The sequence below is a fragment of the Liolophura sinensis genome, chromosome 8, assembly GCF_032854445.1.
Source record: "Liolophura sinensis isolate JHLJ2023 chromosome 8, CUHK_Ljap_v2, whole genome shotgun sequence".
In the NCBI taxonomy this organism is placed as follows: Eukaryota; Metazoa; Mollusca; class Polyplacophora; order Chitonida; family Chitonidae; genus Liolophura; species Liolophura sinensis.
The window spans coordinates 4554206-4569790 of NC_088302.1; the positions used below are offsets into that span (position 1 = coordinate 4554206).

At 40.1% G+C, this 15585-nt stretch overlaps 1 protein-coding gene across 1 annotated transcript; it reads right to left on the bottom strand.

The window, feature by feature from the left end:
* Nucleotides 1-3798: 3798 nt before the first annotated feature.
* On the bottom strand, nt 3799-15220 carry LOC135472740 (LON peptidase N-terminal domain and RING finger protein 1-like). The gene is given in 15 exon segments (XM_064752401.1): nt 3799-4791; nt 5271-5461; nt 5799-5975; nt 6696-6817; nt 8565-8782; nt 9263-9427; nt 11077-11152; nt 11960-12199; nt 13047-13169; nt 13548-13628; nt 13630-13667; nt 14511-14544; nt 14546-14613; nt 14616-14842; nt 14844-15220. Coding segments are annotated over 15 exon segments (2301 nt in total). The 5' UTR covers nt 15098-15220; the 3' UTR covers nt 3799-4504.
* Nucleotides 15221-15585: the final 365 nt, after the last annotated feature.

Here is a 15585-nt window from a genome sequence, read left to right on the forward strand (position 1 = left end):
AGGATTCACTGCAACAGCCAAGGCAGGCGGAGGAAACCAGGCCGAGCCTTTATTAAAGCTCCACACCTGGAGGAAGCCAGATGGATCCTGTTTGAAATCACCACACCTTTCCAAACACCTGACAGAGAATAGGGTGAAACACTACATCTGAGCCGGGTGGAGGAAAACAGACCGAGCCTCTATCAAAGCCCCACACCTGGAGGAAACCAGATGAATCCTGTTTGAAATCACCACACCTTTCCAAACACCTGACAGAGAATAGGGTGCAAAGCTAGAGTCAAGCCAGGTGGAGGAAACCAGACAGATCCTGTTCGAAATCACCACACCTTTCCAAACACCTGACAGAGAATAGGGTGAAACACTACATCTAAGCCAGGCGGAGGAAAACAGACATAAGTTGTAGGAAATTACCACACCTTTCCAAACGCCTGAAAGAGAATGGGGTACACCACTACCGCCAAACCTGGTGGACAAAACCAGATCGAGTTTCCATCAACTCTCCACAGTCTAGTCTGCAGCAAGTCGAAGACCAACCCGTTTTTTTTTTGTTTTTTTTTTCGGCATGTTTCCTAGACCTTATCAGTTAGGAAACCAAAATACAAGTAGAGCTGAGTTTTAAAGTCTTGGGCTTCTCATCTGGGTCTTGTTGCACAGGCCCCTTGTCATGTGAGAAAATTTCACCAACCAACTGATTGGCAGACAGGCAGACAGACTGATCGAGCTGCTAGTCCCCCCATAGTAGGCATTTCTTGCTTTTGAAACTCAATGCCACAGCTGGAGAACATGAAAGAATATATCTAACACCTGCTGATATACAAAATAATAATGCACAACAAGAATCTTTCCATTTTTCCCCATTTAATAAGAGAATTTTACATTAATTTATCTTAAGGGTCGATGGTAAAAAAGCTATTCAAAGGTAAATCCTGAACATAAATATACAATATTTGCAAATTTCCAATGTTTTATTAACAGTACCATTTTACCATGCTACATCTATGCTTTAACACTCAGTCAGAACGAAAAATTTGTGAAACAAGTTTCAATGGGTAGACAAATAACATTCTGGAGTCTGTGACATGTTGTATCCCATAACTTGTGAATAAAATAAATAAAGAGCTTAGCTTCCATACATCTATAATTTGGCATGGCAAGAAATGTAAAAGCATGTGAATAAATACATAGCCCAAGAGTTCCGCTGTGGCTAGAGTGGAAGAAAACATTCATATCCATAATACTCAGGCGAATGTCCACTGCCACATAATTTCAAGTGTTACCTGACACCTACCAAGTAAATAACTGTCTTGATTTCCCCAGCATTCACTACATAAAAAAAATCGGTTTACAAGCAACCTCTAAGCCCTAATATTGAGAGCTTAGAGACAAAAACTGAACCGATTGAGTAAAATAGATTTAAGTTAAGATTTTCACAGCACAGCGCTCTGAAGCTATGCTTTGGATATGCCCGAGACTTTATGTTACGTGAACATTTGGTGCGACATTAATATCACAAACACGCATACCATGTCGCAGAAATAACACATGTTAAGGCTACATACATTATTCGTGTACAAGTTGACAAATGTGGCCAATGGGTGCACGTGTACTGAGTATTGCTCAAGGCAAGTTAGCAGGTACCATCAATTAAGAACATGCATTCATGTGAGATTGATGAATTGCGTAATACAGAGGTACACGCAAAATAAAATGTCTTTGTCCATAAGGTATTGTTAGATGTAAACAGTAATTTGGAAAACAAGCCAGCACTGAATTAATGGTTCAGTAGTTATCTACAATTTAACGATAACATGAAATGTAACAATGGTTATTTCAAATATTGAGAAAGCTCAGGAAGGAAAAGCACTGTCCTACCCTGTTAATGGTCATCTGAAATGCTCTAGGTGGCAACAAATTTAGACCTGATCTATCAACATAACAGTTCATAGCTCCTAGCACCTGTTTAACTACAATTCCTGTAACTAGTATTAAGCACAGATATATAACCGTTACACTTACAGTTACAAGGCAGTCGCCCATAAGCTCAAGGGAGGTAACTGGCAAGCACACTATATAGTACTCCTGAGTCTTTCTTACAATCACCAAAATACTGTATTGAGAGGTTTCTCTTGGTCTTTGAGGTACAAATAAATTAAGACATATTAAATTTACAGTTGAGGTTATATTAGTTTTTAGATTACCCTATCATTTTAAGTGTATTAAAAGAGTCTGACAATGTTTTGTTTCTATGGTGGCAATCGAGACAGGTCTATACACGTGGTTGGCCAACAGAGGCACCGTGTCCACACATCACCGTGTCCTCAGAGTTATCCCAAAAACCTCATGCCCACACCAGTATGCCCTAGACACCATGGCCATTTGGGTACCCTCTCACATCACTCCCATAGGGTAGCCTGCCCACCCCACCCACCCCACCCAAAGACACAATACCCAAACTTGTATCTCCCAAGACACCATATCCATACTAGTATAGCTAAATACCAGTACTATACTTTCATAGAAGACTACATGTACATGTCTATTTAGGTATCTCTCGCATGAGATCCATTTACACCACACAGCTGGAAGAATAGTCACCACTGAAAGGTGATGACCGTTTGTATAAACACTGATATTAACAGTTCAATTTGTCACCATTTCTGCACGTGTTTGAACGCATGCTTGAAACACCACAGAAATCTTCCCGTAGCTAAGTTACTACTGGACTTCTATCTCTCATCGCCCGACCACCTATCAGTGTACAATGGACAGATTAAGGAACAAGCCAGACGCAGAGATCAGCATAACCTCTGGACATGGATCAGTGTCATAGTCAGAAGAATCCAAGAGTTGTGTCAAAAGTCAGAGGAGTCGAACCGCTGTGTCAAAGGTCAGGAGTCCAAGGGCTGTGTCAAAAGTCAGAGCAGTACAATAGCTGTGTCAAAGGTCAGATAAGTCCAAGGGCTGTGTCAAAAGTCAGAGGAGTACAAGAGCTGTGTCAAAGGTCAGTCCAAGAGTCCAAGAGCTGTGTCAGATGTCAGGAGTTCAAAAGCTTTGTAAAAAATCAGGAGCATAGGAACAGTGTCAACAGTTAGAGGAGTCCATGTCCAGTGTCAACAGTTAGAGGAGTCCATGTCCAGTGTCAACAGTTAGAGGAGTCTATGTCCAGTGTCAACAGTTAGAGGAGTCCATGTCCAGTGTCAACAGTTAGAGGAGTCCATGTCCAGTATCAACAGTTAGAGGAGTCCATGTCCAGTGTCAACAGTTAGAGGAGTCCATGTCCAGTGTCAACAGTTAGAGGAGTCTATGTCCAGTGTCAACAGTTAGAGGAGTCCATGTCCAGTGTCAACAGTTAGAGGAGTCCATGTCCAGTATCAACAGTTAGAGGAGTCCATGTCCAGTGTCAACAGTTAGAGGAGTCCATGTCCAGTGTCAACAGTTAGAGGAGTCCATGTCCAGTGTCAACAGTTAGAGGAGTCCATGTCCAGTATCAACAGTTAGAGGAGTCCATGTCCAGTGTCAACAGTTAGAGGAGTCCATGTCCAGTGTCAACAGTTAGAGGAGTCTATGTCCAGTGTCAACAGTTAGAGGAGTCCATGTCCAGTGTCAACAGTTAGAGGAGTCCATGTCCAGTATCAACAGTTAGAGGAGTCCATGTCCAGTGTCAACAGTTAGAGGAGTCCATGTCCAGTGTCAACAGTTAGAGGAGTCTATGTCCAGTGTCAACAGTTAGAGGAGTCTATGTCCAGTGTCAACAGTTAGAGGAGTCCATGTCCAGTGTCAACAGTTAGAGGAGTCTATGTCCAGTGTCAACAGTTAGAGGAGTCTATGTCCAGTGTCAACAGTTAGAGGAGTCCATGTCCAGTGTCAACAGTTAGAGGAGTCCATGTCCAGTGTCAACAGTTAGAGGAGTCCATGTCCAGTGTCAACAGTTAGAGGAGTCTATGTCCAGTGTCAACAGTTAGAGCCAACTACATAGACCATCAACCCAAGTCAGCTAAGACCAGAGATTAGCATTTTAACATTAGGATATCTTCCAAAAGCAGCCCAAGAACTAGGATTGCTGTCCCTGATTTCAACAGCTTGAACGCATGTTAGAAGGAAGACTTGAAAGTGTGTGCCATCTCACGATCTTCATAAAAGCTTTTCTCTCAATATGAAGTCCATCACCCCTGCTGAATCGTGGAGGGAGAGCAAGGGGAGTGATTAGGTGTGGATCAGATGTAATTTATCTGCCGAAGTCTTTCCTCTGCTGATTGTGAGTCAGATGTTCATCGCTACCCTGTGTATAGGAAATCTGTTATCTGCTGAAGTCTTTCCCTCTGCTGATTTTGAGTCAGATGTTTATCACTACCCTGTATATAAGACACCTGTTGTTTTGTCAGTCAAGAGTCTTTTCCTTCTGCTTACTGTGAGTCAGATTCTGTTGCAAACTTCATCCCAGCCTTAAGATCGCCCATCCCAGAAAGCCAATTAGTGCCACTTCCAAGATCCTCATCGACCATAGTCATTGCGACCCACGCCGCCTCAGGTAGTTTAGCACACGCTTTAGCGCCTGCAGACGCTCCCGGGTTGACTTCATCCCCAACATGGCTAGCTGTATCTGAGGATCAAGGGGCATAACTGCGACCGCCCACCACACCCAGTTGGGTCCATTCCCGCTCAGATGAGACTGTGGGTCAGGTAAGGGGCACTCCCCAAAGTGCTCCTCGATCCGCCTCTGGTGACCCTCAGGCAATTGCTTAAGCCAGCGCTGGACATCCTTGTATGTCTCCTCCTGCATCTTGTTCAGTTCTAGAACACAAAACAGAGTTCTGACTCAAACTGCTTACTGAAGTGCACCTTCTCATGACAAGAAGGAAATGCAAGAGTAGATACCAAGGCAACAAAGTAACAGATCAGAACACTCTGCTGGAGTGAGAATTAATTTCTTCCCCTATAAACCTCTGACAGCATGTGGCCACACCACATACAACCGGAAATCGAATCATACTATTTTGACAAAAACTACAAAATTATGGTACAAATAGATAAGAAACAAGCATATTAAGAGAATTTATATCAAGCTGGTTTTCAGATTTGATCTGAATGGCCAGAAAATGAATCTGGTTACAAAATTTTATCAAAATTGGACAATATTTGAAGCAGTTATTGCACGGGAATCACAGCATGACAGATGGTCAGACTCAATTGATATTCCTACCCGAGATAAAAAGAAACAATTTATTCAGACATGGTGTACAAGTAAGACCAATCCACAGAGTGTCACTCACCCTTGACTTCTTCCTCTGACACAGCATTGTCATTGTAATACTCTATCTTTGCTGTGTTGTACCCGTCTCGATTTCCTCGACTCAACACTTTAAACCGCTTCCCTCCTAACGTATCAACAATAGATCTCCCATCAGGGAAAAACTGGACATCACGTATCTCTAGCATAGTCCCAAAGTCGGCAAATGTCTCCCTACAAACACAGATAGCAGACAACAAACATATTAGTTAATCACATCCATCAACCCAATAAAGCGCTGATTCAGCAAACTACATGTACACATTACACACTTTCATTGAACTGAATATTTTAATACTTCTAAGGTTCAACAAATTGACCATTGTGAGATGGATAAGATTGGATTTGAATTGTATATTACACCATACTCAAAATATTTCACTTGTGTCACAATGGAGACCAGCATTTTGCTGGGAGAAACCCACAACCATTCTGACATTGAATATTGTTAACACAATTGGTTTAGAAGATACAGTATGTAAACACATTCTGTTATAAAACTCTTTCTCACTCATTGTTTTCGCCAAGGCGTGACATGCACATGCCGAACTGCCTTGTCCCGGACTCCATGCACTGACGGATCATCAGTCGATAACGAGGCTCAAATATGTGGAGTGGACACCGCAAAGACGGGAAGGCCAGGGTACACACAAAAATGGGAATCTCCTGTAGTTTGTCTGAACCCATCCTAAAAAAAAAAAAATAGTGAGATGATCACAATCTGGATGTATCATAACTGTCACATCAGCAACATGTAATAGACAGATCCCAGCAAGATAAGATCCTCCACCAAATTGTACTTTGACAGGGGCCAGCTGTTCAATAGGACAAAAATGCCATTTAATAGCATTGTAACTTTTGAAATAATGTGAATAGCTGGGAGGTATGTTATTATATCCTCCACCAACCTTAAAATTATTTCCAGGTTTGCTAATATGTGTATATAGTGAATCTGGGATGATAACGTCAATATTAGCTCTGTACAGTAAATATTCCTCATGATTAAACAATAAACCTTGAAATGGAGTTATCATGGTTTCATTTTCCATAGTTTCACTCATTCGCTTGTGGAGATAGTGGAGATGACAGATGAAGTAGACACCAGAAATGAGACATTTGTTGGATGAGTCTATAAAATCACATAGCATCACAAACCTCCCTTCTTACGCATGTTCAGGAAATGGAATAGCTACGTGAAATAATTATTTGGCCTAGTTCTTCAGGGAGAAAAAACTATGAACACAAGAGATTGAGAGATTTTCAGAGAAGAGGCATGGACCAAAACTTAGGTCATTCTGTTTTTATTAAGTAATACTGAACAATTCTTGGTATGAACTAGAACAGGTGTGTCACGTAACCACTAACTTCCTTACAGGATCTACACATAGTCTACACAAACTCCACTCACCTGGCCAGCTCTGTCATTTCTTCATCATGAAGCTGTTTTCTATCTTTGCTTTCCATGGGGAAGTACGTCTCCACAATTGTCTGTATAGCCTCAGTCACGGCTTGTCTGCGCTCAGCAAGATACTGGAAAACACACATATAATCCAGATTACAATAAATTATTATTTTCTTGATCAAATTTATTTGTACATTTAATTTTTACACCCTGCCGAAGATATTCTATCTCGCTTCTCCCAAGGATATGCAAGTGTGCTTGCATGAAGACAACCAAAGAATTCAGCTCAGTTCTAGTCTTTGTATACTTTTTTTTTCCAGGTTTCGACTTAAAAACTATGTTCAAGTTCACATAAATTTTCAAGTGTCACAAAGATTCCCTGAAAAGTACAGGATGATGACACGTTACGCTTGACCTGGCAGGGAGAAATCAAGGGCAGAGACATAGCCCGGGGGAAATTAATATGTCCATTTTCAATTTACAAGCCTGTCTTTCACTTCATTGTCATTTAATGTAAGCATTCACATCCCTCGTTTTCATTTAGAGGCTATCTTTAGTATTTTATAACACAGGACAACCAGTATTATGAGTGTGACTGAGTGTGACAGCTCATGACAGTGTATACACAGAAAAAAATTAAATTCATAAACTGTAGCCGATGTTGACCCTAATGGACTCCTCATGTAAGACAGCTGTCTATCACAGACTATAAAGCTTGTCAGGGGATACAGCAATTTCAGTTTATTCAGATTAACTACAATTTTCATTCCACTGTATAATGACCTGTCCTTACAACCTTGACTCAATTAATACCCACAGTATGAATGCTCTGACTTACATAAGTAGTCCAGCAAGCCCTGACTCAAACATTACCCACTGTATTCACATGTTTACACATGTGTTCTGCTTAGAATTTTTGAAGCATAAAGATGTGTCTTGAAAATTACCTAAAATTCACTAAAAAAATCAGCTATTGCCACTTCATCAAAAGAATCTTTAAAACAAAAATGTGTTACCTGATGGAGAGATTGTGCAAACTGGCTACTTCCACAACATTATCAAGCATAAATCACGGAATAATCTTAACTCATGCCACCAGGAGAGTTTACCACATGTAAAGGTTTATGAACAAGATTATTTCATGAATCAGCGTATGCTTGGTATAACTCACATGGTCATGTATATCTGTAGTGCTTGGTATAACTCACATGGTCATGTATATCTGTAGTGCCTGGTATAACTCACATGGTCATGTATATCTGTAGTGCTTGGTATAACTCACATGGTCATGTATATCTGTAGTGCTTGGTATAACTCACATGGTCATGTATATCTGTAGTGCCTGGTATAACTCACATGGTCATGTATATCTTTAGTGCCTGGTGTAACTCACATGGTCATGCATATCTGTAGTGCCTGGTATAACTCACATGGTCATGCATATCTGTAGTGCCTGGTATAACTCACATGGTCATGCATATCTGTAGTGCCTGGTATAACTCACATGGTCATGTATATCTGTAGTGCCTGGTATAACTCACATGGTCATGGATATCTATAGCGCTTGGTATAACTCACATGGTCATGTATATCTGTAGTGCCTGGTATAACTCACATGGTCATGTATATCTGTAGCGCTTAGTATAACTCACATGGTCATGTATATCTGTAGTGCTTGGTATAACTCACATGGTCATGTATATCTGTAGTGATTGTTATTATATACAACTTTTCCATCATGTGATTCATACATCTTTCACCAGTGTTAAACTTTAAAGAGTGCTTTTCCAACTAATTGCCTTCCCTCTGACTTCCTGACTTCTTTTCAAATGAAACAGTAACACCATCCCAAGACAATACAGGTAGTTTTCTTACCTCAGCCAGACAGCTTTTACACAAGGGACATACACTCCTGTGATCCAGGCACCGATCTAGACATTGGCGACAGAAGGAGTGTCCACAGGGAGTAGTTACTGGTTGATAAATCAAGCGGTAGCACAAACTACAATCAAAATCCTCCACATTCACCAGATCTTGGGGAACACGGAAAATGGACTCCACTTTAGGTTGGGGTTTCTCTTCTGTTTCCGACTCTGAAAAAGAATACAGAAACATCTGCATTTATAAACACAACAGATTTGCATATCAACTAGCATATGTTATGACTTCAACTACGTACTTCATTCTGAAACAGACATTCTTCAAATGTAGCTTTTCAATCACTAGGACACACAAGGTAGCGGGTTCAAAGTCGGCCTTTGACAGGGAATACGAAAATTCCCCCTTTGTAACTGTTGGTAGAATATTGGTCACAATCAACGGTCCATGTCTTTATGGAACTGCATGGGTGTTCTTCCATTTGTTTAAGACTGCTTGTCTTCCACCAATATGCAATTTAAGCACGTACATCACATCTTGAAAACTTTCGCAGTGACTCACTAAGTCGTTCGTGTTTTACCCGAGGCACACGAGTTTCACTACTGTGTAACAGAGCACTTCTGTAATTCGTACATTAAACAACCATCAATGGATTGTAATACATGATAAAAATCATACATGTATGAGTTACTCACTTGCATGTTTGTTAGCTTGGCGAGTGGGACTGAGAGGTTCGTGAAAGCGCTTGCGGCAAGAGTGGATCTGCTCCTGGGTGACCTGCAGCGGAGACAAGGAGCCTGAGTGAGGTCGTTTGACCACCAGCCTCGGGGAGCTAGAGGAAGACGTCGGAGCCGAATTGCCTGAATAACAAAATAGTATTACATCATGAGTAAAAACAATTCAAAATCAACTAAGCAGAGCTCACCCAAAAGGTCTCTGCTACATATATTGACAATGTAGCAAAATAATTTCATTTTATGCATACTGAAACAGGGCTATGGTTTACTCACCCACTAAATCTGACTGCCATCATGTATGTTACTTTTCTGTATATTTATTAGATTTGTTTTATGCTCTCCTCAAGAATATTTCACATTAATATATATTCAGCAGCCAGCATTATGGTGTGTGAAAACTGGACAAAGCCCAGGGGAAATCCATGATCATCCGCAGGTTGCTGCAGACCTACGGACCTTCGCACAGGAAGCCAGCATGAGCTGGACTTTAACTCCATCTAGCACTCTAAAGCCCAGGTCACAGAGTCCATTCTCCAGTCTCATGTGAACATTTGTCTTGTGGACTGATTGATAACGATGGATGTGTAAACTGGGCTATTCTGACCAGAAAAACATTGACAACAGAAGCAGAACATCTTGTCATTTGCATGGATAAGTCACTATCTTTGGACTATCCAATTCTGTTTTAACACAAGAGATCATGTTCTTGCACCTGCACCTTGCATTTTAGTTCATTCGTTCATTAGAGCAATGGGATTTCAACAAAATGTAAATGCATAATTTAGAATCTTTTTTATATTGCACATGTACAGCTTGAACATCTTGATGGTAAAAAATGAAATGCCCTGTAACACAAGTTAGCCTTACACCACTTCAGCTTGTAACAGCAGCTAACCATAGCGACCGCTATTACCAGTTTGTGCATCTTCAGATCAGTAGACTTTGTTTCCGCATATCAAAATAACCTGCCTGTTCACTAATTATTCCCTCTGAACGGCGTAAGTGTCTTACCTGTCAACAGCAATCTTTAACATTTTTTTCTCTCACATAGAAACCCGGAAATTTCAACCCCCTGTTAATTGAACTTAAATACCTTACCTGATTAACCTACTGCACACATACATACAGCTTCTCTGGGTTCACCTAATGACATGAACAGATTCTGCATACCAGGCACTTAAAGTACACTCTCACTCCAAACCACATCACGATTTATTACCCACCTGTTAACGCTTGTAATTCACTTACGTGAAGCTATAAACCAACTAATTAATTTTCATGCAAGGTCACCACCGACATCGCGTATTAGTAAGTCAGGACATTAACCTGATACCTATTGTGAGAGGTAATACTACTAAAAATCAGCTGTTATGAACGCACTTTGCAAATTCATCCACCATAACATTAGAAGCTGTTCTCTTATGTAGAACACATACCTTGGGAAATACATGTTCACACATGTAAACACTAAGGTGCTTTGGTGCCTTGAGACAGTGACAAAAACATCACAATCATATAGAAACAGTTAAGATTTTGAAATTAAATACATGTACTGCAATTCTTCAACCTTTTCACATCTTACATTTTGCAACCTTAACAACGTAACTTCTGTTAGTATTCAGAGTGTCAAAAAACAATGAAACCTGTTTCGTTAGTTACGTCAATTTCTTCTGATGTAAACAGTCCATGTGAACTTCCTTGTAAACACACAAATGAAATGGTTAAATTATTGGGGTATGCATATAGGTACCATGATATGTAGATATACTTACATCTAACTGGACTTCCAGAGCTAGAGGCTCCTAAACAGTCAGCTTGGTTCTGCCAACACTTCTCTTCAGAGCAGGGCTGTAATCAAACGAACACCAGTAAAGATTTCAGTGTCAAACATATTTGTTTAACGCATCTTCAAAACATTCCAATGCAAAAATTCTTGAAAATATCTACAAAATTAGGTCAACCCACAAAATGCAGTTGAGCGCATACAAATTAAACGACACCATTATTTGTCGAATATTTTATAAATGCATGCATGAAAAGCAATACACAGCGAGTTAAATATTAGCGTATGTACATAAATTTTTGTTTCTAAGTGGGTGGGGCTCACTGGTCCATTCAATTGTGATCTGCTTTCCACACATGCTATCAGTATGAGCCCATGACCCATGAGGGTAGCACACTTCCAGTAAGATTTCTTGGGGAAACAGCAGACTGCAGTAAACAATTAGGTGAGGCATATTTTTCAAAAGTTGCATACGCTGAGAGGTCAGTGACCACCAACAATGTTCAAGTGAATGCGAAATGCGAACATAAAATGCAGTAAAACCACCTCCTCTTTCACTGATCACTGCCTCCTCAAATGGTCAGTGCCTCCTCCAGCGGTCACTACTTCCTCCAACAGTCACATCCTCCTACAATGGTAAATACCTCCTTCACTGGTCAGAGGTCACTTTCTCCTCCTCAAGTCACTGTCTCCTCCAGTGGTCACTACCTCAGCTTCCTCCAGTGGCCACTGCCTCATCCTGAGGTCACTGACTCCTTGAGGGTCAAAACTTACACATATCATGGGGTGTGCAAATGAAATATCCTTGTGTACAGAGTTAATTTCCAATCAATAAAAAAACAACAACAAAAAAACAAGACAACAAGTCCTACCTCTGGTTTTCCCACCTCTGGCAGGCTCTCAACTCTGGAGAAATTGACTGCTGTGGTGATGGTATCTTGAATAACATTTTGCAGATGTAGCAAAGTATCAGCAGCTATATGAGGCAGCAGAGCGTCCATATCAAAATTTGCATTGATGAGTTTCCTGAGGGGGGATGGGTGCAGTGTGCTCTGGAGCTCAGCACTTTTCACATCATCCGGAGGTAGAGGAGACAGGATCTTATGTAGAGCCTGAAACAAAACCAATCGACTGTAACAACCAATGTGTGCATATTTGTACATGATAAAATATACATTGCCTGTTAAAATTCAAAGGCAGTTGAACAAAACAAGAAATCTCTCACAATGGGACTTTATCGACCTTTAATCTTCTGCCTATGTGGATTTGCCAAGTTACATCAGGGTGTCACAGAAAATAACACTTTCAGTCTAGAAAAAGAAATGTTATAAAAATGTGTGAAAAGGTTTTCTTGCTTTGGGCCACAGTAAGGATATTTTTGCACAATATCTTTGTTCTTTGCTCATATCATGGTTTAAATGTCCGCATTCAATCTAATTAAATGTCCAAGCCAGAAGCACAAAATGTTGCTTGTGTCAGGCTTCAGAAACTTTTAAGCGCATACTTTAAATCACATTAGGGTAACTGTTTCAGACAATGGTCATATATACTTTTTAGGCAGCTTACTATTTACACAACAGATATGTTGATAGAGTAAATAAGAAGATGATACGAAAATATATATTTATTTTCTTGGAAACCAGCATTAGCTTTCAAACTCAACATTATCCAATTCTTTTTCCAAACACAAAAGGCAATTCACCTCTTCTTCCTATATTATTTACATCTTTTTGCAGAAGTTTATTTTAAAACTCATATTCAAGATCTTGATGCTAGCGGGCTTTGTTACCTCAGCTTTTCATATATACCTGCTAGAGGAAAACGTTACAACAAGGACAAAACTATTTGCAAAAATCTCATCTGCATTTCTGCTCTCATTTATTCTATGAACAAAAAAAAATCATCCACTAAAAGAAAATGAAGGTTAAGGAAAACTATAAAAAACCTTTCCTGTCATACCTTAGATAAATAGTTTTTAGCAGAGGTGACCTCAGAATCCAATGCCAAGCACTGAAGTAGAGCAACAACACAACCTTCGTAGTCGGCAAGACCGAATAATGCACAACCTTTACGGAAATATCCCTGCAAGAAACAACAAAGACTTTAGGTCAATAGAATCGTCATTATGCAAATACAATTTAAATATATTATGAACTTGCATTGGATTCAAAGTATGTAGAACAGAAAACAAAAATAAAACAATTTTATAAATTTAAAGTAACAAGTTTTGTTAATGTGATTTTAAAATTTTCAACATACAAATACTTCAAGAAAAGTATTATTGGTACATTAGGAAATGCAATATTACTAATCTGACAGTTACACTCTTGATATGTTTTCACTCTTGATATGTTTTCACTCATGATATAACTAAACCAAATGTTTTAAAACCATTAATATTTAAATCAAGAATGTTTAAACACCTAAGCAGCATACTTGAAATGTAGTTCTAATATTCACCTTTGGCCAATCTGGTCGTAAGGATATCACTAAATCTGCATCAGCTAATGCCTGCTTGAATTTATATATAGATGCATAGGCAATGTGATCTATTGCTGGCTAGTAGATGATCATGTGGAGCTGCAAAAAAAAAAAAAGAAATAAACAGACATAGAATTTAGTGCCAGCTTATAGTGGCTTATAGCTTTAGTGCTAAACTGAAAGGGTACTGTAACTATTTCTCATTTTTACATTTACTGTGTACAATTATGTGTTCCATTCTGTCAATTAATATACGTGAATAATACTCAAGAAATCTAATATAAAGAATGGAAGAAGCAATGATTTTGAATAGGGGAACATGCAATGTATAACACAAAAGGCTAGTTGGCAAATGCGTGGCCCCCCAGTACAGAGCCCCTTTGCTAATATTGGACGTCCCACAAAATATGGGCCATTGACCTCAAACAACCCATTACAAAACGAGGCAAGGCTTTTGTAACCGATGCTGACTTCTCCTGTATAAATTGGAAATGGTAAAGACTGTCACACCACTGGAGATCAACATTTATAAAATAATCAGTGAACGATCTGAGCGAACGCGTGTGGAGCAGGGTTACAAAATTATAACACAAGTGCAAGCTGTTCCAGTTCAGTTGACAGACCCACTCCAGTTAATGCGAGCAGCCATAACCTAGTTTTATAACAGCGTATTGGGCAGTTATACAACATCATTACACTATCGAATCACTAGAAATGCTTACATATTGTTTCCATGCAATTTGAGCTCAAAGGAGAAAATGTATTTAATTTCTGAGGGTTTGTGTACGGCCCATAGTGCAGGCAAACATCAAAGCTCGGGCGATCATGTCATGTGTTTACGTAACAAGTCGCTCTGACCTCATTTCGGCAAACAGACCTTGGTGTCAGCAATTACGCAATACCGGTAAATACAAAAACTGAGAAATATAACGATAAACTTACCTAAATGTAGGGCCTGTGAATAAAGGTGTATAGCATTTTTCAAAATTCCTTTTTGCAAATTGTTCGTTGGCTTCAGCTTTCAATTTCACAGCCTTTCGTTGATTGGAAACCACTTTTCCACAACACGGGCCAGTAAAATGTTCGACTTGATATAATTAATCTTCATAAAATAATGCGTCGCTCCACACGTCGGACAAGTTTTGGTCAAATCTCTCTCCAGACATTTTCGACAGAATGAATGGCCACACGGGATAGTGACGGGATCATTGAGGATACCACGACAAGCTGTGCAGAGAAACATGTATGAGCAGCTTCTGCCGCGGAACGGACTGGCTGTCCTTCCGGGCCACAGTCTCTATCAAAGACGTCACCAAATGTTTTAACTTCTCAGGGAACACTACACCCAGTCGGAAGGCTTGAGAGTACGTCTCGAAGGCTCTTCTAAAGTGTCCACTGCGTGCAAAACTGTCGGCCAGACCCAGGTACAAATCCACAGCGGGGCCATTTTCCTTGATAGACCTCTCGTAGATTTCGGCCGCCAAGTCAAAATTATTGGTAGAAAAGGCTTGTTTGGCTAGATCTACCATGTTGTGTCCCTTAGTCACCAGATCACCATCAAGATGACAAACACAGAGCCGAAGGATCCACCTCCAATTCGCTCACCGTCATAGTACAACACCTTACTGGCACAGAACTGTTTTATTCTGTGATGTAGATATACAGCCTCAATGCCCGGCTTACATAAACCCACGTGATCTCGACGGCGACTTCTCATTGGCTGGCGGGTGATTCAAGTCGCACTTATGCAAGGTACTCGGGGGGCAAAGGTCACGGAGGCTCTACATCTCCAACTAGGCACATACACGTATGCAGGTAGTGTTTTATTGTTTACTATTAAATATAGCCTTAAACTATAACTATTACAGAACGGCTAGCTACAACAAAAACTAGTTGGGGCGATGGAGCATCTTTTAGTTGCAAGTATGCGAGAATAGACAATAAAGTGTTCATATGTAAAGCGTTTATCATGTAATTGTGTGCTCTAGGCCATGTATGTACATCTTCTAAGTACACG